Source organism: Sorex fumeus, unplaced genomic scaffold (assembly GCF_029834395.1).
Source record: "Sorex fumeus unplaced genomic scaffold, SorFum_2.1 ptg000045l, whole genome shotgun sequence".
NCBI classification, from domain to species: domain Eukaryota; kingdom Metazoa; phylum Chordata; class Mammalia; order Eulipotyphla; family Soricidae; genus Sorex; species Sorex fumeus.
Window position 1 is genome coordinate 20,750,703 of NW_026606102.1, and position 26,243 is coordinate 20,776,945.

General features: G+C 52.2%; 2 protein-coding genes across 5 annotated transcripts in view; one reads left to right on the forward strand and one right to left on the reverse strand.

Annotated features, from left to right (window-relative positions):
- The window catches only part of PDXDC1 (pyridoxal dependent decarboxylase domain containing 1), a 168,995-nt gene that overhangs the window by 116,813 nt on the left and 25,939 nt on the right, over positions 1 to 26,243 (forward strand). The gene's annotated exons all lie outside the window — the stretch shown is intronic.
- On the reverse strand, positions 1,470 to 25,954 carry BFAR (bifunctional apoptosis regulator). Of its 4 annotated transcripts, none has more exons than XM_056122377.1 (8): positions 25,770 to 25,954; positions 18,519 to 18,844; positions 17,049 to 17,253; positions 15,977 to 16,146; positions 8,123 to 8,228; positions 5,850 to 6,023; positions 4,123 to 4,325; positions 1,470 to 2,478 (listed from the first exon to the last, which is right to left on the reverse strand). In XM_056122377.1, exons 2-8 carry the CDS (start codon positions 18,770 to 18,772, stop codon positions 2,286 to 2,288), a joined length of 1,305 nt encoding a protein of 434 aa, XP_055978352.1. In that variant the 5' UTR covers positions 18,773 to 18,844; positions 25,770 to 25,954; the 3' UTR covers positions 1,470 to 2,285. The 4 variants fall into 4 exon arrangements, with proteins under 4 accessions (XP_055978352.1, XP_055978353.1, XP_055978354.1 ...); XM_056122378.1 differs by having other exon boundaries at positions 4,123 to 4,256; positions 8,123 to 8,264; XM_056122379.1 differs by having other exon boundaries at positions 8,123 to 8,264; positions 18,519 to 18,783; positions 25,770 to 25,929.

A 26,243-nucleotide genomic window follows, 5' to 3' on the forward strand; every position in this document is an offset into this window, starting at 1 on the left:
GGAATTTCATCGTCTTAGATGGCGTTTTATAAATCTAGTTTGGGGGCCGGCTGGAGCAACAGCAGGTGGGATGTTTGCCTTGTATGCAGCCAACCTGGCATCCCGTACGGTCCCCATAGCCTGCCAGGAGTGATCCCTGAGCACAGAGCCAGGAGTAAGCACTGAGCACTGTGGCCTGGGTGTGGCCCCCACACAAAAAACATCCGACTTTTGGCCACTGGAGCATTTCCCAGTTTTGACTCTGGCTGGAAGGAGTGTCTGTGGGCAGGTCTCCGTGGCGACTGCCCCGTCTCTGATTCGGGGCCACGTCAGGATCGTGCTGAGGAAACATGCAGTGCCCCGGATCGAATCGACCTCGGCTCAGCCCACGGCGCTACCCCCCCCCCCCCCCCCGCTGTGATTTTAGCTTGAGGGCCACCCCGACTATGCTCGGGGCTTACTCCCGGCTCTGTGCTCAGGGATCAGGCCTGGTGGTGCGCAGGGCGGGGATGGAAGCTGGCCGGCTGTCTGTGGCCACTCAGCAGCGCCCAGGACTGTTCTGGAGTCTGTGCTGAGGTTCGCCCCTCGCGGCGCCTGGGTGACCACGTGGTGTGGGCTGGAACCCAGGCTTCCAGCCTGCAAAGCCTGCGCTCCAGCCCCTGGACTCATCTCTGGACCCCTGAAGTTCTGGTTACTTTCTTTTCTTCCTTTTAATTTTTTTTGAGGGGATGACACCCAGCAATGCTCAGGGGCTATTCTTGGCTCTGAACTCCTGACGGTGCTTGGGGTATCGTATGGGATGCCAGGGATCGAACCCAGGTGGCTGCATGCATGCCAGGCAAACGCCCTACCCCCTGTACTATCACTCCAGCCCAGTTCTGGTCACTTTTAAAAGGCACCCCTGGGAGTCTGTGACCGAGGGAGATAAGGCTGCAGATAAGGACCCGGAGTCCTGCCCCACCTGTTTGCTCAGAGCAGACGTGGCATACTCACCCGGGGCCAGCCTCTGCCCAGCCCCGCCTTCATTTCCAGGCTCCAACTTAAACGTCGATAGTAGATGCTACAACATAATTTTTTTTTACGTACTCTAAACAATGAGATTGTCTCACTATAGAAGCTCCAACTGTATATATATATTAAAAAAAAAATCTTTATTTTTTCAAGTAATTTCTTCAAACTTTTAGGTGCTAAGTTTAAGTGAAATCTTCAAAGATATAAAGGATTCATGAAAAGTTCCTTGCGAGGGGCTGGAGCGATAGCACAGCGGGTAAGGGTTTGCCTTGCATGTGGCCAACCCGGGTTTGATTCCCAGCATCCCATATGGTCCCCCGAGCACTGCCAGGGGTAACTCCCTAGTGCAGAGCCAGGAGTAACTCTTGTGCATCGCCAGGTGTGACCCAAAAAGAAAAAAAAAAAGTTTCTTGGGAGTCACCAAAAAACCTTTGGCTGTGAGCTCTATCCTGGGGTGGCCCCAACCCCCCGCCCCGCCCCCAGGGAGCTCAGTTTCCCCGCCTGCTCTTTCCACACGGGAAATCCAGAGTCCGACTCCTTCCCATGGACAAACGCAGGTCTGGGTGTCCTCAGATGCTGCTGTGTGACTTCGCCACAGGACTGTTAAGGATGATACAGCATGACGTCAATGTACAACACGTTTCCTCTGACAGAAGGACTCCCCTGTAATTTAGTTTATGGATTAAAAACAAAACACTTACCACACCCCACACCATGCCCAGAAAACACACCAAAGCAGCGCTGAGGCAGATGGGTTCGATGTACATCATGATCCACCTGGCTGCCTCCTGGCAACCCCCTGCCCGAGACGGCGTCCCCAATGTAGCAAACGGTGACGAGGAGGTTCAGCAGCATTCAGGGGGGCCCTCATGATGCTCCTGGCCTGGCCAGGAGGAACCCTCCTGGCTGCGCCCCTGTGAGAATTTTGGACTTCCCAAGTGCTTTCTGGATGCGCCTCCGACAAAGACTTGACCTTGGCTGGGGGCAGGCCTGGTCCCGGGCTCCATCTCAGCTGGGGTTTGCTCAGGGGCTTGTGTAGATCATTGAGGTGACAGGAGGGCGGCCAACGTGATTGCCACCTTCAGCTGTTGGCCCTGCTGTGTCCCCAAAGGCTCCTCGTGCTCATGGCCCAGGCACGGAGGGCGAAGGCGGTGTAGTGGAGAGGCTGCAGGTGGCTGGGCCTGGCTCTTGGGTGCAGCCCCGAAGCCCCCGTGGGCTGAGGCAGCTTCTCCCTCGCCACTCAGGGCGCCCACCGTCCTCTCCCATCTTAGACCTCGGGATAAGGCCGGGGCCTGTCACAACACCTGGGTCTCGAGTCGTCGGACCTCCTTGACCACGAGATCAATGTTAATGATCGGGTTGAAGTACAGGGCCCAGTAAAATAAGCAGTTGCAAACAAACTGAGGAATGAGGGGCCAGAACATGGCCACGAAAAGGCCCTGTGTTGACACTTTCCAGAAATGGCTCCACATCCGCTGGGGCACAGTCCTGAGGAGAGGAGAGAAGTGGTGGGAGGAAGGAGCAGGGTACGGCCCTAGGGCTCTACCCACTGCACCACTCGGCCACCCTGCCCTCCCAATCCTGGCACTCACCCTGGCCTGACCAGCTCACCCTGCCCACTGGCTCCTCTCTGGCCGGGGAGGCAGGTACCCACCAATCTGCTTCACCACATCACTCTTGCGTGCATGCAGCACTTTCATATGCACGCACCACTATGCATACATCACTCCTGTGCAGGCATCACTCTTGTATGTATACATCACACTTGCATACACGTCACTTGTACGCACACATCTGACTCCTATGCACGGGTCACTCTAGTATGCATTTTTAAAGCCTTTCAGGCTGGGAGCTGCAGCGATGGCACAGCAGGTAGGGCGTTTGCCTTGCATGCGGTCGACCTAGGTTCGATTCCCAGCATCCCATATAGTCCCCCAAGCACCGCCAGCAGTAATTCCTGAGTGCATGAGCCAGGAGGAACCCCTGTGCATCGCCGGGTGTGACTCCCCCCAAAAAAGTATTTCAGGCTGGACAGTCAGTACAGGGGTCAAGTCACTTGTCTTGCAGGTGGCTGACCCTGATCTGATCCCCACTACCACGTGGAAACCCCAAGTCACTGCTGGAAGAGCCACTCCTGCGCCCAGTGTGAGCCAGTGGTGATACTTAAGGGGCCCTGTGGGCCAGGCCCACTCATGCCCTCTCTTAGGCCCTCCGCTGTACGTCCAACATGCAGACCTCATCTGCGAGGCTGCTTGTGTCTTCTTGAAGAACAGACCTGCGACGGAGCAAGAGCCCCGAGGTGCAGGAAGAGAGGAGTTCCTGGGATTGCAAAGTGGGTCAGGGAAACCCTTGCCCAGGTCTCAGAACAATTCCAGATGCTGCCCATAGGGATTCTGAGAATCCCAGAGCCCATATCCAGGCCTCTGCGTCCCGTCTTCACGGGTGCTCTTGTCAGTAAAGCCGATTTAGGGTACAATGGGGAGGGAGTCCAAACTAGCTCATCCAACACTTCTGTGGGTATTTGTCTGTCCTGTTTTTGGGGCCACACCCGGTGGCGCTTTGGCTTACTCCTGACTGCACTCAGGGATCACTCCTGCTGAAGCTTGGGGCAACCATATGGGGTGCCGGGGAATGAGTCTGGGCTGGCTGCTTGCAAGGCAAACGCCCTCTCCGGCTCTGTACTATCCTACTCCAGCCCCTCACCCAACACTCGAGTTTCAGGCATGGATCAGGAAAGTTGCTACTGTCCCAATCGGGGGCTGAGTGGGATTAGAATTCACGCCTACAGCAGTCCTTGCCCTGCAGCTGTGCTCCCCATTCTGCAGCGGTCCTCCCTAGATGTCCTCATGAGTCCCCATACTGCAGCTTTCCAGAAAGGAGCCTCTGGAGCACTTCTGGGTATGGCCTAAGCCACTCTACTCCCTCAGAATAAATAAATAACCGCCCCCCTCAAGCAAACAAAACCAGAAGGGACTTCCCAGTGTGTGTGTGTGTGTGTGCGTGCGTGCGTGCGTGTCAGGAGGGTGGGGCAGGTCTTTCTTACCAAAGCCTGTGTGTGTGTGTGTGTGAGAGTGCGGGGCAGCTCTTTCTTACCAAAGCCCTGTGACAGCCCCAAATGAGAGACACACTTACTTCAGCTCACTCCTTGACCAGATCCTCCAGAAGGAGAATAATTCAAGAACAGAGAGCAGCATGGCGTTGACGATGAGGAACCGGGATGTCCAGTAGTGGACCTCCAGCCAGTCCCAGGCGAACTCGGCGATGAGCTGGTATGGGAGGAAGGAGTACTTGACGAGGAATTCCCGCCACTGCCGCCACGTGGGCTCCCTCAGGTCCTTGGGACAACACACACGTGTCAGTCAAGAAGCGGACCCGGCCCGGGCGGGGGAGGGGAAGGGCGACTCCCAGGCGGAAGCCTGTGTGCGTCCCGTCCGCGCGTTGCTCATTTCTTTCTTTGGGGTTAGGTTTTGGGCCACACCTGACTATGCTCAGGGCTGACTCCTGGCTCTGTGCTCAGGGATCACTCCGGTGGTGCTTGGGGGCCCCATGGGGTGCTGGGGATGGAACCTGGGCCAGCTGTGAGTGAGTTAGTGCTGCTGCATCATCTTTCTGGCCCCATTTATTTTATTTAAAAAAAATTCCATGGCATTTTAATTTATTTATTTATTTTGGGGGGGGGACGACTTTTTTTTTTGGTCACACTCGGTGATATTCAGGGGTTACTCCTGGCTCTGCACTCAGAAATTAATCCTGGCGGTGCTCAGGGGACCGTATGGGATGCTGGGAATTGAACCCGGGTTGGCGGCATGCAAGGCAAATGCCCTTATCTTTTGATCAAGGCACCGTGATTTACAAGCTATCCATAGTCCCTCCCCCAGTGTCAACTTCCCTCCACTCATGTACCCAGACCATTCCCCTCCCCCAACTCCCCAGTCTGCTCTTTTTAATCATTAAAAAAATGTTTTTTCAACTTTTAAATGAATCGTCATGAGGTACAGTTACAGACTTACAAACTTTCACGCTTATGTTTTAGTCATACAGTGATCGAGTACCCATCCCTCCACCAGTGCCCATTCTCCACCACCAGTGATCCCAGTATTCCTCCCACCCCCCCCCCGACCCTTTTCCCCCACCTCTGTGGCCAGTCTGCTTTCTTGACGGTCACATTTTCTTTGAAGGGAGGCCGCACCCAGCTGAGCTTAGGGATCACTCCTGGTGGGCTTGGGGGACCCCACGGGGTAGTAGGGATTGAATCTGGGACAATGTGTACAAGGCAAGCGCCCTCCCTGCTGTACTATCTCTTGGTTCTTTGAAGCTGGTTGATATTAACTCTGCTGTGTCAGGAAAAACGCTTTGGGTATCTTGCTAGGAGATCCTTATCTCCACCAGACAGATGCTTCCCAGAAACCCCGTCTGCGGGCAACCTGAGCTGTGTGAACTGTTATATCAAAAACAACGCTGTTTTTCCATTTTCCTAAAGATTTCAAGTCCAGAAGTAATTAGGAGGCAGGGGTGGGAGTGGGGGGGGGGGGGGTTGGTTAAGGGGCCTTTTGAGTGGGAGGCACCTACTTTGTTTTCTGACATTGGAAAAGTCCATACATGGGGCTGCAGCAATGGTATGGCGGGGGGGGGGGGGGGGGGGGGCGTTTGCCTTGCACGCGGCGACCTGAGTTCCATCACTGTCATCCCCGAGGATCCCCTGAGCACCATCAGGAGTGATTCCTGAGTGCAGAGCCAGGAGGAACCCCTGAGCATCGCCGGCTATGGTTCCAAAATAAAAAACAAGACCCCCAAAACTCAAGACAAGACAAAAAGCCCAGCGGGGGCCAGTTTGTGTCACAGGCCCTCCAGAGACCTACCAGCAGCTTGGTGACGAGGTCCTTGCCAGAGCTGTCTTCCTGCAGAGGGCAGATGGTGTGGATGAAGGGCAGGAAGGTGTCCGTGTAGTCGAACAGGTAGAGGTACAGCAGGCCCAGCCTGGGGGAGCTCTTCAGGGCGTAGAGCAGGAACAGGGACCTGCCTGGGTTCACCGCCTGCAGGGCCATGCCACACCACGTCACCACGGCAGCAGCAGCTGCTCTAAGCGCTGACCTGCCGCTGTGCTCGGCTGCTACCAATAGTGCACGGGTGAAGGGCAAGAGAAGCTGAACGATCCACTGAGTCAAACTACATGAAGGCAAGTTTCTAGTGATGGGGGTAGGGGTGGGGTAAGTGATCACACCGGAAAGCAATTTTGCAGTGTATCAGAGAAACTTCGTTCTGGTGGGAGGGTTGGGCCACTCCTAGGGGAGCTCTGGGGACCAAGCAGCCTGGACATGAGGTTGGGACTGGCACCATGCAAGCCCTTGCACTGGCTCTGTAGCCCCTCATTATCAGAAAATATTTTTGGGGGGTCTGTTTTTTGGGGGGCCATACCCGGTGATGCTCAGGGCTTACTCCTGGCTCTATGCTCAGGAATCATTCCTGGCGGAGTTTGGGGGCCATTTGTGGTGCTGGGGACTGAACCTGGATCTGCCGCATGCAAGGCAAAGGCCCTCTCTGCTGCACTAGAACAGCTCTGGTCCCCCACCTTTTAACACACACACACACACACACACACACACACACACACACACACACACGACCTGACTTTCTTTTTGGGTCATACCCAGCAATGCTCAGGGGTTCCTTCTGGCCCTGCACCCAGGAATCATTCCTGGCAGCGCTTAGGGGACAATATGGGATGCTGAAGATTGAACCCGGGTCAGCAGCCACGTGCAAGGCAAACGCCCTCCCCGCTACACTACTGCCCCGGCCCAAAATCTAACATTTCTTTCTTTTTTTTTTTTGGCCCCACTGGAAATATTCAGGGATAACCCCTGGCTCTACACTCAGAAATCACTCCTGACGGTGCTCAGGGGACCATATGGAGGGAGGCGTGCAAGACAAGCACCTCATCTGCTATACTATCGCTTTGGTGCCCAAGAAATCCAACTTGTGAAAGTGGGTGACTTGACACAAAGACAGAGCTCGAACAAAAGGATCCAGCAGCACGTATGTTACACCAGATGAGCCACATGTGCGCGCTGGCCCTTCTGGTCAGCTCCCTGGTGTTCTGTCCAGTCACTTGCCACTCACAAGAAACTTGGGCATCCCAAGAAAAAGAGAACAAAAGAAAAGAGAAACTTGGGCATCCTGCCCTGGGAGAGGGCAGCGCTGTCACTGTCCGTAATAGTAGCCACATGGATGGGTGTGCCGTGTTTATGCAGACTGTCCTGTGCGTGTGGAATCATTGGTTGATTCCTGAGCATAGGTTGCCACAGCGAACCCTTGCCTAACGACGGTGGTGGCTCAGCGTTCGATGTGCATTCAGACTGGGGGAGGCGGGCGCTGAGACCCGGGTACTCTCCCATGTCCCCATGGCCGTAGGTTGCTCCTGCTCACCAGGCCAGCTGGCTGCCCCAGCGAAGTGAGGGGCAAAGCAGCGAGATGGCAGCCTGAAAAGGGGCCTGGGAGATTTTCTGATCATTGACAAACTGCTCTCTGGAGGGACGGAACCAATTTCCAGCCCACAAAAACACACCAGTGCTCTTTTCTTTTTTATGCTTTTTGGGTCACACTGGTGATGCACAGAGGTTACTCCTGGCTCTGCACTTAGGAATTACTCCTGGTGGTGCTTGGGGGACCCTATGGGATGCCGTGCAAGGCAAATGCCCTCCCTGCTGTACTATCGCTCCAGCCCCCAGTGCCTCTTTTCTTTAAAAAAAAAAAAAAGAAAGAAAGAAAAGAAAAACAGCCATCCAGGGGACCAGAGTGATAGCACATTGGGGAGGGCATTTGCCTTGCACGTGGCTGACCCAAGCTTGATCTGCAGCACCCCACAGGTCTCCCTGAGCACCACCAGGAGTAATTCCTGAGAGTAGAGACAGGAGTCACCCCTGAGCATCGCTGGGTTTGGCATAAAAACCAACCAACGGAGTAACGGAAGAATGCCACGAGATCCCACGCTGGCGGGTCCCCGGCCCTGGGCCAAAAAGGGGAACTGGAGCCCAGGAAGGACACGCAGTCTGGTCTGAGTTCAGCCTGGGGTGCTGGCTGGAGCCGGAGTCAGTTGAGGATGGCTCAGCTTCTTCCCGGAAACAGAGTTTCTCACCTTATACTCCCAGAGGTTCTGTGGGGGCTTCACGCCCAGCGCCTTCACGCGCTCCAGCTCCATGAGGATGGCTCTCCGGTGGCTGTTCTCCACAGTGTATGGGGCCCTAGAAAACTCCTCCTCTGTCAACGTGAGAAGCAATCTGTAGGCGGCAGGGACAGGCTTCTTTGGAGGTTATGGATAGGAAGTGATTTCTTTTGGTTTGTTTTTGGGTCATACTTGGTGATACCCAGGGAATTCCTCCTGACCCTGCATCTAGGAATTACTCCTGGCAGGGCTCAGGGAACCACATGGAGTGCTGGGGATTGAACCTGGGTTGACTACATGCAAGGAAAATGCCCTCCATGCTAGGCTATTGTTCCAACTCCAGAAAGCAAACCTCCTGAGCTCTGCCGTAATCACACAAATGCTTTAGGCTAGAGGTTCGACTCAACGTATGGACTAGTGCTGAGAAGCCAGCAGACTGAACACTTACTCTTTGCCAGGAACTCTCTGAAGAAGCTTTTATAAATCATCACTGCTCTAGAGTTCAGCAGAGTCAGTGGCCCAAGAACCATTTTTGTAGCTTGAGGAAACTGGTTCAGAGAAATAAAGCGACTTGCTGGGCTGGAGTGGTGTACACAAGGTAAGGTTCATCCCACAAGAACAGAAATAACTCCACCCTGCATTCTTTTTTTCTTTTTTCTCGTTGTTAGGTCACAAGCTTCTTCCAGCAATGCACAGGGGTTACTCCTGGCTCTGATCTCAGTACTTACCCCTGGCGGTGCTCAGGGGACCATATGGGATACTGGGAATCGAACCAGGTTGGCCGTGTACAAGGCAAACGCCCTGCCTGCTGTACTACTGCCCCAGCCCCCTCAACCCTCCATTCTTAAGAGGCTGTATCTGCCTTGTATGTGGCCAACCTGGGTTTGATCTCCAACATCCCATAGGGTTCCCCGAGTAATTTCTGAGTGCCGAGCCAGAAGTAGCCCCTAAACATCGCTGGATGGAGCCCAAACACAAGAAAACAAAACCCCGGGGCTGGAGCGATAGCACTGCGGGTAGGGTGTTTGCCTTGCACACAGCCGACACGGGTTCGATTCCCAGCATGCCATATGGTCCCCTGAGCACCGCCAGGGGTAGTTCCTGAGTGCAGAGCCAGGAGTAACCCTGTGCATCGCTGGGTGTGACCCAAAAAAGCAAAAAACAAAAAACAAACTGTAGGATAACTTTGCTTTGTCCTTCCACAAGAAGCTTAGGTTTATCTGGTTACACCCATCACAGTGCTCCTGAGGCACTTCCACTTCCATTGTGTTTATCTGTAAAGTCTTCCTTATGCTCTCTTCCCCACCCAGTTAATCAGCTCTCCCCTTAATCAGACTCTGCTAATTTGTAAGATCAGTTTCCCAGAAATCTATGATATTATGAGTGAAATATTGCCTTTCTCCTCTCCTTATGCCTTATGAACAGTTTACTTTAAAGCAGTATCTTTTTGTATAGATACAGGAAGACTGTTAACATCATGCTTTGTAACTTAGGATTTGATTGGCCTTGAATATTATTCACTCCCAGGCATCTGCTTCCTTGACTTAAGCCTCAGTTGCCCTTAGTTCCTAACACCCCAAAAGCAGGATCCCGACGAGGGACTGAATGGACCCAGGGCAAGCGGCGAGCTACCCTGGCATCGAAATGGGCCAGGCCAAAGTGCCACGATTCTTAACTATAAGTTAAGAGTTTGATCATAGACAAATGCTGTCATGATCCAAAGGTAACGACGAGACTAGGATCCTGCTAGGGGTGAGAAAGACTATCTGGCCTGAGCACTGTAGTCTGAGATCGAGATGGCCCTAGGAGAGCAATTCTGTAAGTTTAAGATATTTCTTACTGTATCCATACAAAATGATTTATATTATATATGCTTACATGTTTGTCGGACAAGGAGAGGAGAGACACACCCTTGGGATTCCGCTCTAGGGTGGGTCCTCCTGCTGAGAAAGGATCTGTCTTAGGAGCGGCTTTCCCTGAGGCTAAGATTTCTACCCCTATTGATTGTGACCGCTCCTATGTGTAATTGTTCCCCCAATTCCTCTTGGAGAGAGATATAATGAGACTGTAGATAGGGCAGAGGGGAGCAGAGACAGAGATGAAGAGAGGATTAGAATAAACTGCTACTAATACCTACCAGCCTGGCCCTCAGTTCCTTGCTCCGCCTGACCATCGCCAGCGACCTCCCCAGGGTGGGAGAAGGGTGAGACTACAGAACGCTGTGCTGGCGGTGGGAGAGATGGAGCCACCACCCCTGCTGTGTGCCGCGCCCCCCTCTTTTGTGTGAGTTTACACAACAAACAAAAAAAAAGAAAACAAACAAAACCCCATGAATCCACCCGTACAGTGAGATGCTACTGAAAGGAGACCTAAGGGACACACAGGTACACTGAGGAGGAGAGTCCAGAGACATCTTCTCCTGGGTAGTTTAGGGACACAGACTAAAATTCTAAAAGCTGGGGCCAGAGGGGTGGTACAGTGGGTGTAGGATAACAATCCTATAAGCTTAATGTATCTCTTACTGTGTTCATACAAAATGATTAATGTTATGAATGTTTATATGTTTGTTGGACAAGAAGAGGAGAAACACACCCTTGGGATCCTGCTCTTAGGCGAGTAGTCTTACTGAATGAGAATCTGTCCTAGAAGCTTCTCCTGAGGGAAGGACTTTACCCCCATTGGCTGTGACCGCACCTATGTGTAAGCCCCAACCCCTCATGCTGGGGGATTTAACTAGGCTGTAAGAGGGGGTTGGGGGAGCCAGAAGGAGAATGAAGTAAGCATGGAGGAGGAAGAAGCAGGAGAAGAGTCAGGAGAGAATGGAGATGGGAATGGAAGGAACTGCAAGTGACGCCAACCACCCTGGGCCCTGTTTCCTCCTTCGCCTGCCTGTCACCATCGACCTCCCCGGGGTGGGGGAAGCGGCATGAGACTACTGAACACGGCGGCAGGGAGAGAGCGCCGCCACATGCACAACCCTTTCGCATTTTATTTAGTAAATACACATCTGGCGTCCCTGCATGTGCCTGAACCTCCAACCGGTGCGCAGCTAAAGGAAATCACAGCGTTCGGTAGACCCCCCACTCTAGAAAGCGAGTGGGAGAACAGGATTTTGTGGTGCAGTGACTTAGAATACTAGCCGTACTCCCCTACTAAGATGGGACAAAAACAGTGCCTCATCAAGCCCTTCTGTGCCAAACTGAACGTGACAAGTTTTTTATTGAATTGATTAAGCATTTTGCACAGAGAACTTGACATCGTGTTTCTTGGGACCAACTCTGGTCCTGCCTAAAAACTGTCTACAAATTTCATCCTTGGTTCCCAGATAACAGTACTTTGGAGCCTAAGGTTTGGGAAAGGATTAAGGATAATGTCTTCAGGGAATTTAAAGAGGCTCAGATCCCCCAACAATTCTGGGTAACTTGGGAAGTTAACTCCATTCTTAAGGCTTTGGAAGGTACCTCTGAGGAGGAGGCTGTTCGGTATACTATGGGAGGCTTTCCTCAGGAGTTAAACAGAGAGGATCTTAAGATTAAGGATGAAATGAAATTCCTCAAGATTCCCACTCAATGCCTCTTTTGCAAACCACAGCACCCAAAAGGAGAGAGAGAACAAAAGAGAATGCCCTGCCACAGAGGCAGGGTGGTATGGGGGTGGGTGGGATATTGGGATCATTGGTGGTGGAGAATGGGCACTGGTGGAGAGATGGGTACTCGATCATTGTATAACTGAAACCCAAGCACAAAAATTTGTAAGTCTACAACTGTACCTCATGGTGTTTCACTAATAAAAATTTAAATAAATAAATATAAGTAGCACTGTAGCACTGTCCTCCCACTGTTCATCGATTTGCTTGAGCGGGCCCAGTAACATCTCCATTGTGAGACTTGTTGTTACTGTGTTCGGCATATCGAATACGTCACGGGGAGCTTGCCAGGCTTTGCCGTGCAGGCGAGATATTCTCGGTATCTCCAAGAGGGGCGGAGGAATCGAACTTGGGTCTGCCAGATCGGCAGTGTCCAAGGCAAATGCCCTACCGCCGTGCTATGGCTTCAGCCCAAATAAAAGTTAAAAAAAAAGCAAAGAAATGAAGTTCCTACTACGGAGAGAGCCATGCCCTCGGCCCCTCCCATGCCCAAGCCTAGAAAGAACCCGGATGCCCAATGCTGGCTATTCCCATACCCAAGCCCCAAAAGCAGCTCAACGCGCTTCCAGTGGAAACACGTTTTCAAAGTAAAAATCTCTCTGATGCTGGCGAATTAATGTTCCTTATTGGTGTCAAGCCAGAGAGACCCCCACCTCTTCTGTATGACTCCACTTCCAGTGCATCAGAGGAAAGTGATGTGCATGATGAGCCAGCCACTACTTCAGATTCTGAGACTGAGAGCGGGTGGCAGAGAAGGCTTCTCACAGGAGCCGCCGCTCCTCAGCCAAGCCGCCTCCAGGGGGCTCAGGATACGCTCCTGATAGAAGTTTAGAGCCGAGACCTCTCACCGCAAATGGTCAATCCCACCCAGACCCCATGAGCTCCATCTCCTTTTTCCCACCCAGCTGGAGGACAATCAGTTTCTGTCTTATGAAGGGTTAAGAGTGGATCCACTCAGTCATTTCAAAAAGGTCTGTGCCTCGTACAGACCTACATCTCCATACTGCAGGGAGTATCTTACAGGCTGGAGTAAAAAGGCTCACTGGGTACCTCAAGATTTTCACGTGGTCGCTAAGACATGCTTAAGCCCTTCTCAGTACATGCAGTGGAGGAAGTGGTTCAGTGATGAGGCCAAAGCAAAACTTCAGAGCCCAGGCCATGCTGGACGGGAATTTTCAGGGATTACACTGACTTATGAGATGTTAATAGGTGAAGGGAAATGGCAGACCCTAAAAAGCCTCGCTCTCCTCGTGCTGTTTTTGCACGTGTTCGTGATGCTGACCTGTGGGCCTGGGAGAAGATTGATGCAGATGCTGAATTTAAGGAAAGCTATACAAAGATTGTTCAGGGGGCTCAAACTCCAAACAATTGGCCTTTGAAAATGCTAATGAGGACTGCCAGGCCATTCTGCAACCCATTAAGGAGGAGGACAGAAAGGGGCACTTGAAGGCCTGTCGGAATGTTGGTTCTGTCAAACATCAGGCACATATTAATGCTGTGGAGGCCTATGCAGTACAGAGACAAGCTCAGAAAAGATCATTTAATTGTGGGAAACCAGGCCGCTTTCATAAGGATTGCAGGGTGCCGCCCAACCATGCCACTATGAGAACACCACCTGGACCTTGTGCACGATGCCGTAAGAGAAACCGTTGGGCCAGAGAGCGTCACTTCAATTTGACGCAGCTGCTGACCCCAATTTGGGAAACTTGCAGTGGGGACAGCTCCAGGCCCCGCAAATTCAGGGGATGTTCCCAGCTGGAGCCCTTCTCCCCAGTGTGGAGTTTCAGAGCACCAGTCAGTAGATTCACCATAACCAAACACGGCAGGGAATGCCGCCTTGGATATTCCCTGCCCTGATCCAGTCACCGTCTCCCACCCAGAGTCCTTATAGAATAAATCTTGATGAAAGGGAATAAGATTTGAATCTCCAGGTAGAAAGGGAGTTTGCTCACGTGAACCTTACAAGCAGCATATCAGGTTTTCATGGTTGTCTGGAAGATTCTCTGACAGTGAAGGTAAAGGCATCACCAATCCCCGACTCCGTTCCTCATCCAGAGGCTCGCCGACAAATAGGAGAGTTCAGGGAACAAGGAGCTATGCCCCCTGTGGGACAGGCAGAGCTAAGTTCTATACCTAATGGGCATCGGGTTTTGAGCCAGGACAAAAGTGAGGAATTTTGGAATCAGAGTTGTGTCTATTGGTGAATTTGCGCTTGACAAACTGAGCAGAACTTTGTGTAAAAGGGCTCAGCTACCCTGAGAGCCCTCAGTCAGGTCAGAGGTGGAGAAAGCATTCCCTAGTTTCTAGTTTTGATTCCCAAGATCATCTGCCACAAACTCAATCTGGACAACCAACTCTCAGTTTTGTTTTGTTACCAGAACCTATGATGATGAGCCACCACGCGCTTGGCCCTTTCATATTTTATTTAGTAAATACACAGCAGGTAGGGTGCTTGCCTGATATGTGGCTGACCTGGGTTTGGTCCCCAATACCACATATGGCCCCCAGAGTCTGCCAGGAGTGATCTGAGTGTAGAGCAGGCACTGCCAGGTGTCGCCCCCCCCCCCCAAATTTAAAAAGTATTAAAAAAAGAGTAGAATTACAAGGGCTTTACATTTCCATTCTGGTGTAGGCGGTGCGTTGCTGGTTCCCCCCCCATAATTTGATTGACTTGTTGAGTTTACAACACTGAATGATTTTAGGAGTACAGCGTGACCTGTCACTATGTGTCTAAGACTCACCACACCCACCACTCAACTTCTAGAGCCATTTCCACGAACAAATTGAATCCCTCTCTCCTATCATTTGAAAATGAACAATATTTATTATTTAGTAACCAGAAAACAACAAATGAAAAGTGTCAATGACATAAAACTACTATGACTGCTTTGGCAAAGAGTTTGACAATTAAAAAAAAGTTACAAAATTACTTTCTAACCTAATAATTCCACTGCAAAAGAGTATTAGAAATAGATGCCCAAGAGAACCTGATACACAAAGGGTCACAGCAGCATGATTCGTAATAGCCCGAAAGTGGGCTCAACCTAAATGCCTATCAACTGACAACGGATGCGTAAAACTGGTTTATCCATGTAATAGACTATTATTCAGGTGTAGCAATGAAGCTAGCACAACTTGGATCAACAGGGGCCGAAGCGATCGTCCAGTAGGGAGGGTGTTTGCCTTGCATGCAGCCAACCCGGGTTGGATCCCCGGCATCCCATGTGGTCCCCGGACATTTCTCAGGAGCAGTTTCTGAGTGCAGAGCCTGGAGCATCCCCTGAACATTGCCGGGTGTGACCCCAAGAGAAAAAAAAAGAAAAGAAAATTACACTAGGCCATCAGGGGTGCAGCTCTGTGAAAAAGTACCCGCATGCATGTGGCCTGGGGTCAAAGACTGGCACCCCTATAAAGAATGGTTGGTGAAAACAGACCGTTATTAAAGATCACGGGTCTCGGATGGTTCTACTTCTGCTAAACACTCTGGGAGGCCGATGCACAGGGACGAAAGCAACGGCAGGTGCTGAGGGCAGAGGGCAATGAGAACTGGCAGCTGAAGCAAAGACTTCTCAGTTTTTTGGGGGGACAGACATCTGTCAGGCCAGACTTGTTCAGATGACTGAACACATATGAGAAGCAAAGGGCTGAGCATGTGCCTTGTCCCCTAACACGGACAGAGACCCCTGAACATAGAGCCAGGAGGAACCCTGGCATCACCGGATGTGGCCCCCAAATAGGGAAAAACAAAGCCCCCTCAAAAAAGACCCCCCCAACCAAAAAAAACCTCAGACCCACTGACTACACTTTTTTTCCCCCTTCTGCTTTTTGGGTCACACCTGGCGATGCACAGGGGTTATCCTGGCTCATGCACTCAGGAATTACTCCTGGCGGTGCTCAGGGGACCATATGGGATGACAGGGATAGAACCCAGGTCAGCTGCATGCAAGGGAAACCCTCTACCCACTGACTACATATCTTATGAGTGAAGTTGTCTGTCTTTTGGGGTTACACGTGGTGATGCTCAGGGGCTACTCTAGGCCCAGTGCTCTTGGCCTTGTGAGACTGGACCCAGGCCTCTACACACTCACCTTTGGAGCCAGGGCTCTGCTCCACCTGGGTGGGTTTTACGGTAGCTAGAGTCTACTTCAGCAAGGCTGCCGAGGTGACACCCTGCTCCTTACCTTCCATTGACTCTCTGGGACAAGAACCGGTCTCTGTAGAGGGCGGTCCATGGGCCCAGCTGCTCTAGCCAGAGGACAACGTCCTCCGCTGTCCATTTGGTCACGGCCTTGTGCACCAGGAGGTCATGCTCGGACTCTCTTCTGCTCCAGTGATACACGAGCAGGACCACCTGGGGAAAAGTGACGCGGACCTCAGGGTATAGAAGGGATGGAGACGCCAGGTCGAGATCCAGGAGTGGGGAAAGGAGGAGGCTGAGCTGAAAGGGCCCCACGTGCAGTCTGTACATAGGGGCAGGGCAAACCCACCACTGGGGAGCCCGGGAACACAAAGCCTCACCCCTCTGCGGAACAGACGGAGATGCGAGGAATCGTGTGCATCCTTAAGCCTGTCCACTTGGCCAACATAACTGATTCTCGCCATCTCTCTTGGGAAATTGGTAATGATTAGCAATCACAGCACGGAGCTGGCAAAGAAAAGCTGTTCTGTTTTGTTTTGTTTTTGGGTCACTTGGTGATTCTCAGGGGACTATATGGGATGCTGGAACTCGACCCCAGGTCAGCCGTGTGCATGCCCTCCCCGCTGTACTATTGTTCCGGCCCCAAGAATAGCCGTTCTGCATGGCAAGTACTCAGTGCTTGGCTCAGGAAGCTCTTGGCCAGGCTTACAGGATCTCAGATTTCAGCTGTATCATCCTTCTGTCTGTTCTCGAATCTCTGCGACAGAAAGGGATGAAACTGACATCTACAGGGCTCTGACCCTGTGGCCTCCACATCCACAACCACAGAATCATGCAACTCGCTGGGGCTGGAGCAATAAGGCATAGGGCAGGGTATTTGCCTTGCACGTGGCCGACGTGGGTTCGAGCCTCTGCATCCATATGGCCCCCTGAGTGTAGGGCCAGGAGTTAGCTCTCAGCACAGCCAGGTGTACCCACACAAGAATCACACAACTGGTGAACTTCAGAGTTAGAAGTGAATTACCACACACTGAGGTCACTGATCACTAAGGTACACCTCTATAGTGACCTCACGGACACCCGGGGGAGGAGGGATCCCACCACCACACACTTACTGCCACTCCCGTGAGTGCTGTGAGCACTCCGGAAAAGAAGCCCCCTCCTCTCTGCTGATGGCCGCGACCGACGCTGGGGGCCAGGGAGAGCTGATCGTTCCCGTATTTCTGAAAGGCCGCCAGACACTGGACCATGTCCTGGTTCTGCTGGATGTCTTCCAGTCGCATTCGAATGGCATCAGGGAATAACTTCTCCACGGCATCCCTAGGGAGAACAGAGGCAGCAGTGTCTCAAGGCTGGTGTCGGAGCAAAGCTACTGGTCAGAGACTGAAAGTAGAGTGAGTGGGCAATATTTATTTTGGTTTGGGGGCCATGCCTGGCAGCGCTCAGGGGTTACTTCTGGGTGGATGTAATATAATCATACAGCATGTTGGGATCGAACTCAGGTGAACTGTGTACAAGGCGAGCGCCTTACCCAGTGCACTCTCGCTCCAGTCCCAGGGGTCAATATTTCATAATACACAAATACTCTGGAGGAATGAAGATCAGCCACGATCCTGTGCTAACTGAAAAATTCAAGACAGGACCATGCAATGTGACCTACTCAGGTTTGATCCCCGGCATCACACAGGGTTCCATATCCCTAAAAAAACAGCTAAAGAAAACCACAGTAATTCACACAGTGGAATGTTACATAGTTTTAAAAAAGAATTTATTGGTCATCAAGATCCAAGACATAGACAAGTATTGAATGAACAGCATAAATGCTGGAAACATATGGAGAATAAAATACTGATAAATTCCTGCACTTCTTACTGGCCCATAAATACGCGTAAGCATTTCCAACGGGCTGGAGTGCATGTTTTACCTGCAGGAGGCCGCGGTTCAGTCCCCAGCACTGCAGGATCCCACGAGCACCACCAGGAGGAATCGACCCTGAGCACTGCTGGGTGTGGGTGTGCGCCCCCCTCCTAAAAAAAAAAAGCCTTAAAAGAGTGGGGGGCGGGTATGGCTCAGAGGCAGAGAACTTGCCACGCCAAGTGCAAGGTCCTGGGTTCCATCCCTGACAGCTCATCAAAAAAAAAAAAAAAAAAAAAACAACAAACCTGGGGCTGGAGCGATAGCACAGTGGGGAGGGCGTTTGCCTTGCATGCGGCTGATCAGGGTTCGATTCCCAGCATCCCATTGGGTTCCCCGAGCACTGCCAGGTGTAATTTCTGAAAGCAGAACCCCTGTGCATCACTGGGCATGACCCAAAAGAAAAAAAAAAAGAAAGAAAAAAAGAAAAGAAAAAGAAGGGGCTGGAGCAACAGCACAGCGGGTAGGGCATTTGCCTTGCACACAGCCAACCCGGGTTCAATTCCCAGCATCCCATATGGTCCCCCGAGCACTGTCAGGAGTGATTCCTGAGTGCATGAGCCAGGAGTAACCCCTGTGCATCACCGGGTGTGACCCAAAAAAAAAAAAGCAAAGAAAAAGAAATCAACCCGTTACGCGTGCTGCCGCCCCTGGGCTGGGCCACGTGATACCTGAGAAGAATGTTGACCTTGGGGAAGCCTTCCCACTTCTCTCTGCACTCCGGACACTCGGTTTTCTTGGACGAGACCCACCATAAGGCGAGGCAGTGCCGGCAGAAACTGTGCCCACAGTTCAGGGTGGTGGGGTTGACCAGGATGTCATAGCAGCAGTGACAAGAAAACTCGCTGATGGAGATCTGGGGGCTGGTGTTTCTGGGCTGGCGCTCCTCCTCACGGACCACAGGGCTCAGGGCATCCTCCTCCATCTCAGCAAAATCTGGGACCCACAAACCCGGAGATTTTCAGACTGAGAAAATTGCTGCAAAGCATCATTAAACCTGGGGGGGCGGGGGAAGGAAGAGAAATCGAGTGTATTCTTTAATTGGTGTTTAAAGTTAATGTCATACCAGTCAAGGATTGGTTTTTTTCTTTTTGGGTCACACCCGGTGATGCACAGGGATTACTCCTGGCTTTGCACTCAGAAATTACTCCTGGCAGTGCTCAGCGGACCATATGGGATGCTGGGAATCGAACCCGGGTCGGCCGTGTGTAAGGCAAATGCCCTCCCTGCTGTGCTATCGCTCCAGCCCCCTTCTAAAGTCTTTTGAATGGGTGTGAGTTATCAAAGGGGGGGTCCAGAAAAATAGAACAGCGGGTAGGATGCTTCCCTTGCATGTGGCTGACCAGGGTTTGATCGCCAGTACCTCATATGCCCCTGAGCCCCACCATGAGAGATCCCTGAGCACAAAGCCAGGAGTAAGCTCTGAGCACCGCTGGGTGTGGCCACAGGAAAACAAAACAATAATCTGAAGACAGGTTCTGAACCCTAACTTCACCATTTGAGCCAAGGCTCGCGGACAAACTGAGAGCCAGTCCACCGCCGTGTCCAGAATTTTGCTTTTCTCAATTTTATTCACCGCTAGTCAACTCTCTCTGAAAACAGTACATGGAGTACCTTGACAGCACAAACCTTTTATTGCAATGTATTCTGTCACACCATTCTACTTATGTTCTTGTTACTCTCTTTCCCTGTCCAATTTATAAATCGTTTTCCCATAGGTATGCAAATATAGGAAAACTATACAGGGGTCTTGGAATGACTCCCCTAGGATATGGAGGAGCAACACTATCCATTATCTTGGAGTTCCACATCAGCAGAGATAAGAAATGGATCCCTAAGACTGACCTCATGGGGTTATGGGAAGCATTCGTAAGGCTCTAGTCTTTTGCAAGTGTGGGCCAGATTCAATCCCTGACATTCCATAGGGTCCCCCCGAGAAGAGCCAGGAGTAATTTCTAAGTGCAGAGCTAGAAGTATCCTCTGAGCACTGCCAGGTTGACCAAAACCAAACCAAAAAACAAACAAACAAAAAAACCTAGACTTTGATCCAGGTACTTATTCCATCAATGGAGTCCCCTGGACAGGTGGGTATCACTAAGAGTGGTGATGTTTTCATGTCCATGTCACATAGTCAAAAGTGGATTCCAACAGCTCACCAATGATTATCTTTTATTTTCTTTCTGGCTCACACCTGGCCGGGGTTGCTCCTGCTGGTGCCAGGATCCACCTGGGCCTCCTGCATGCAATGTTCATGGGTTGGGTCAGTTGATAGGAAAGAATTATCAGCCTCTGATAATGAGCAGTTCCAGATTAGCTACCACTAGGAGCTTTTCTGGTTTCCCAAAGAAATACCTACCCCATTTGTGTCACTGTCTGAAACACGTCTGGGGTGGGGGAGATAAGTGGGTGGGGACACAGAGTCTTTAAAGAGTTCTTTGTAATTCCAGAACCAACACCAAAGTGGCTGCTCCTTGCTTGGAAGGAAAGCCATTTGTCAAACCTGCAGAGTCGGCTATCTACAAATCCATCCCCAGAGCTACTGGCAGCAGGAAGAGACACGCCAATAACCTGGAGCTCTCCTGGCACCCAATCAATGTTTAGGAAAGCCAATTAAGGCCAGGTTTTGAAAATGAGGTTATCAAAGAATGCATTAATTCTCAGCTTAGGAATTTTTGTATTTGTGGGGACTGGAGCGATAGCACAATGGGCAAGGTGTGTGCCTTGCATGCGACCGACCCGAGTTTGATTCCCAGCATCCCATATAGTCCCTGAGCACCACCAGGAGTAATTCCTGAGTGCAGAGCCAGGAGAAACCCCCGTGCATAGCTGGGTATGACCCAAAAAGAAAAAAAAAATTTTTGTATTTGGGCTGGAGCGACAGCACAGCGGTAGGGTGTTTGCCTTGTAAACAGACGACGTGGCAGACCTGAGTTCAATTCCTCCACCCCTCTCGGAGAGCCCAGCAAGCTACCGAGAGTATCTTGCCCGCACAACAAAGCCTGGCAAACTCCCTGTGATGTATTCGATATGCCAAACACAGTAACAAGTCTCACAATGGAGACACTAATGGACCCGCTCCAGCAAATCGATGAACAATGGGAGGACAGTGCTACAGTATTTGCAAATTTAGCCTATCCACATACTGATTTTCAGTAACACACATCTGAAACTTATGGTAATGTTGTAATGCGATGTTACTTCTATTTATTTTCTTTTTTATTTTTGGGTATCATCTGGCGATGCTCAGGAGTTACTCCTGGCTCTGCATTCAGGAATTACACCAGCAGTGCTCGGGGGATCACATGGATGCCGGGGATCGAATCTGGTCAACAGCGTGCAATGTAAACGCCCTCCCTGTAGTATGCTATCGCCCCGGTCTCAATTTCCTTTCTTCAGAAGGAGGCACACCCAGTTCTCAGAGTTTACTATTGGCTTTGTGCTCAGGGAATCATTCCTGACGGGGTGCTGGGGATCGAACCTGGATTGGTCTCATGTAAGGAAAGTATTGTACCCACTGTACTTTTTCTGGCCCCTAGCACCCAATTTTAAATCATGACCTTGGGGCTGGAACACAGAGGGTAGGGTGCTTGCCTTGCACACAACTGACCCAGGTTTGATCCCCGGCACTCCATATGGTCTCTCGAGCCCACGGGGAAGTGATCCCTGAGCACAGAGCCAGGAGTAAGTCCCAAGCTGCGCTGAGTGTGGCCCCAAAACCAAAAAGTTATGGACTAATTTCAAGCCTGTGCTCACACTCCACTTTTTGAAGGACCACTCATTTCTGCAAAACTGAGAAATCCACCCTTGCGAAAAGGAACCAGAAATGGACAATGATGCTTTTCAGTGGAACACAAGTTCCTGCCTGAGGCTGGGAGGGTGTGCAGGCCGCTGTTTCATGAGAGAGAAGCAAAACATTCCCAACAGGAATAAGTAGGTAAAGGGTCTGGGCACTCTCTATTTCTGGCAGGCCAAAGTACACCTGAGGTGACAACCACCGTGAACACTGCCAACATCCACAGACATGAAATGACCAGAGTCCTCACACACTTGGAACACTGAAATGAAATGTGCAAAGACGTCTGCTGAGTTCAAAATGGTGGGTCTAATCTGTGCATTTTTTAAATTTTGTTTTGTTTTGGGGCCACACCCAGGGATGCTCAGGGGTTACTCCTGGCTTTGCACTTAGAAATTACTCCTGGCAGTGCTCAAGGGACCCTATGGGAAGACAGGGATGGAACCCACGTGGGTGGCATGCAAGGCAAGTGCCCTGCTCGCTATACCATCGCTCAGGCCCAACTGCATATTTCTTTTTGGCTGTTTTTAGGTCTCCGGCGATGCTCAGAGTTTACTCCTGGCTCTGCACTCAGGAATCACTCCTGGTGGTATTCAGGGGATCATACGCGGTGCTGGAGATCGAACCTGGGTCAACTGCGTGCAATGCAAGGAACCTACCCATTATACTATCACCTTGGCCCCTGATCCAGGCATTTCTTGAGTGTGTGCGGGGGCAAAAACCTGACACATGCCAGGCTCCTGCTTAATTAATCACCCTGGTGTTTTTCCGATTGCAAGCACCCAGGTCTTCTTTCAGGACAGGGTCAGAAATCACTAGGGCAAAGGCAGCTTTACTTGCTGGCTACCGACTTGTGCCTGATCTTTGAAACCTGTAACTTACTGCCTGGGAAGGGGATTAGGCAAGACGGGAGTCATCAAGAAGGCGCTCCTGGCTCTCCTGAAACTGTCCTCTCTCGTTTCTGATCTGTGGCACAGACTCCGCAATCTGCTGTCCGCTTGACGCTGCCTGTGTCCAACCGTTCGGAAAGTGAGCAAAAACAATTACTCCTGGTGGCTAAAATCACGCTGGTCGCATCACAGCTTAGAAACCAACATTCAGTGCTGGGGAGATACCACAGTGGGCAGGGCATTTGCCTTGCATGTGGCCGACCCGGGTTCGATTCTCAGCATCCCATATAGTTCCCTGAGCACCACCAGGAGTAATTCCTGAGTGCAGAGCCAGGAGTAACCCCTGTGCATCGCCGGGTGTAACCCAAAAAGAAAAAAAAAAAAACACCCAACAACAACAAAAAAACCCACCCAAAAAACAAAAGAGCAAAAAAAAAAAAAAAAACCACAACCAACAAAGTTTTTTTCAAGTTTTGTGCTCTAGGGCGGAAGGAGGCTTGGCCTCTCCAACCTGATTCGGAATTCCCTGAAGTCAGAAATAAAACCACAGAGTTCTCTGGAAGGCATCTAAGAACAGCTGGCACAAAGGTTGAACTCTGGATGTCTGGATGTTTGTCGCTAAAAATCAAAACCAACAAAGAGTTGCCTTTCATGGTACCTTTCTTTATGCAGGCACACATATTGGGGTGATAGCGGTACCAGGAACTGAACCTATGTTAGATGCGTGCAAGACAAGTAAGTGCCTTTCCCACTACACAATCTCTCTTGCTTCTCAACACGATGTTTTTAAGTCAGAGCACAAACTTTGCAGCCAGGATGATTAAATTCATACAGCACCTGACAATTATTAGATATTTGACCCCAGGGAAGGCGATTAACCTAACTGAAGTGTTCCTTATCGAAGAGAGAGAGAGAGAGAGAGAGAGAGAGAGAGAGACATCAATGCTATCAGTACTGACAGGCTTAATAGGTTAATATAGCAGGGGCTGGAGCCATAGTACAATGGGTAGGGTGTGTGCCTTGCACATACTGACCCGGGTTCGATCCCTGGAAGCATTTCCCTGAGCACTGACAAGAGTGATCCCGAGTGATCCCTGAATGCAGGAGCATTCAGGTGTGTACCCAAAACTAAATAAAGGAGTAAAAAGTTTAAAAAACAGACAGAGCTGGTGCTTTGCAAGCAGGAGGCCGAGGTTTTATAAATTAAAATGGTAAATTATGATTTGCTGTAAACTAAGGCAGTAACGCACCCAGAATAGTGCCTGGCGTCTAGAAAGTGCACCGTCTCGTTTCTTGCTCTGACTATGATTCTCCCTCAGCTGCTGCCCGACCACATGCCACCCTCTGCTCCTACTGGGGCATTTTCCCCAGGTCTTCTCCAGTAACCCAGCTCCATCACTGAGTCACAAGCATTCAAGTGACAAGATCACAGTCAACTGAGAGGCAGAAGCCTTTAATCACGAGCCCCTCCCCCCACACCTTAATTAACCCTTTCCATGCCTGCACAGACCGTCAACATCTGCTCCTCTCCGCCAGGATTTCCCTGGAGAGGCTGGTAGAGTGGGACAGGACAGTTTGTGGTCTGAAACCCCGGTCTCAGGTCAGTTAGCCCCCAGCCTACTAGTTTTCATGTTCTAAGTTCCAGATAATAACATCTATTTTGAAGGGTAATTTCACTTAAAATTGATTTTTTACTTTTTATTTTTTTGCTTTTTGGGTCACACCTGGCGATGCACAGGGGTTGTTCCCAGCTCTGCACTCAGGAATTACTCCTGGTGGTGCTCGGGGGACCATATGGGATGCTGGGAATCGAACCTGGGTTGTCAACGTGCAAGGCAAACGCCCGACCTGCTGTGCTATTGCTCCAGCCCCTATTTTATTATTTTGGTTTTTGGGACACACCCAGTGGTGCTCAGGGATCATTCCTGATGGGCTTGGCATACCGTATGGGACGCTTTGGACTGAACAAAGCAAGCACACAAGCAAGGGCCTTCCCCTCTGTACTCTCTCCACCCCGAGAATACTGATTTATTTCTGTTTTCGGGGATGGGACCTGGCCCGAGCTTGTATTCAGCAGGCCGAGTACTCTTTCCAGCCCCGGAGGGAGGTCCATATAACAAATTCGGGCCCACAGGGACTCCAGGAGAGCCTGCTGTTTGGTAAATGGGCTGACAACAGAGCTCTCAGCAGCCGTATTTAGGGAGGAGCAGCGTCAGGGCCAAACACCGGGACCTTTAATGACAAAAATAACACAACAGTTGCGAAGAGAAACAGCAGAGCTGCCCTGGAGAGTCCTTCACATGATGCGGAGGGAGGGAAAAACAGTCCCAGCATACCCAAGCTGGCAGTGTCCCAGACAGACTCGGGCCAGGACACAAGGTCGCAGCGGCGCGCGCACCCCGAACAGGAGCCGGCCCCGGGGTGTGGCCCGCGGGGCGCGCACGTCCTCCGACCGGCCCCGAGCACCGACCGGCGGCTCGGGGCGGGCGGGGCTGCAGGGCGACCCGGAGGGGCCCGCGGCCGGGCACAGCACCCTCTTCACCCAGGCTGCGGGCCGCCCGCCCGCCGCAGACGCAGCCGGGCTCCCGGGGCCTCGGGTCCTTCCCGGCAGGCTTCGGTCCCAGTCAGAGCGGGGACTGGACGTCGCACCTCCCAGACGCCAGGCCCTACTCTGGGTGCTGCACGGCCTCGACCTACAGCGCGTCCTGGGGCTCCCAGCCGCCCAAGCTCCGAGTCGCGGCTCTGGAACCGGGTCCGAGTCCCAGCCCAGACGACTCTGGGCCTTTTTCTTGCGTCTCCCTTTGGCGCAAACGGGAGCGACCGCGCCGTTAGGGGGCGGGGCGGGGGGACGGGAACGCGCCCCGCCAGTAAGAGCCCGAGCTGAGTCTGGGGGCGCCCGACCTGTCACCCCCGCCCCACCCACGCGCCGTCCGCCCCCTCGGGCGTGTGCGAGCGACGCTCCCCCGCCCCGGGGGCACCTGGAGCTCTGACCCCAGCTCCGACGGACGCAGGGCGAGCCGGGGGCCGGCAGTGCCCACCTAAAGCTCCCGGGGAGGGCTGCGGGGAGCTGGCCAAGCCGAGGGGGTCCGCGCCCCGCACGGCCACCGACAGCCCGGGACCCCTCGTGGGCCCTCCGGGGCCGCCTGCTGCTCCCGTGCTCCACAGCCCACCCGAAATCGAGCCGGGACAAGACGCCCCTCCCTCCCGCCCTCCCCAAGCCCCCTCGCCGCTGCTTTTACCAGTGCGACCGTCCGGGGCCTGCCCCGCCGTGGACCCCAGCCTGGACCCCGCGGAAGCAGAGCAGGCGGGCGCTGCGCTCCCGGAAGTCACGCAGCGGGAACCGTAAAGGAAGACGCCCCGCGCCCGCGACCATAGAGGCGAGGCCGTCCCCGTCTCCCAGCTCCCTCAACCCCGCGACCTCCCCGCAGCCTAGAGCGGCCACTCCCCGGGCGGAGGCCGTCTGCGCGTGCGTGGCGCGCGCAGCCCCGCCCCTTCCTCTTAAGGGTCCGACCTGAGGCCAAGGCGCGGCTGTCTTTGAGGGCTGGGTGCTGGGTGTCGGCAACCGCTTCTCCAGGGCACGGACGTTCCCTAGAAATCGAACTCATATTGCAAGATCGCAGCGTCTTCAGATTGGGTGCAAAGTAGTCCGAGAACCGTGGCTAAAGATCTATTTTCAAATAAGTGAATAAATAGATAAATACAAAGTTCCGCCC

Bases quoted from the DNA above. Each gene is read 5' to 3' on its own strand.
- BFAR (XM_056122379.1), bottom strand. From the start codon at position 18,772: ATGGAGGAGGATGCCCTGAGCCCTGTGGTCCGTGAGGAGGAGCGCCAG. The intron at 8,265-15,976 runs GTAAGGAGCAGG...TGCCGCCTACAG, and splicing joins TCCCAGAGAGTCAATGGAAG to ATTGCTTCTCACGTTGACAG. The intron at 2,479-4,122 runs GTAAGTGTGTCT...TCCTCTCCTCAG, and splicing joins TGGTCAAGGAGTGAGCTGAA to GACTGTGCCCCAGCGGATGT.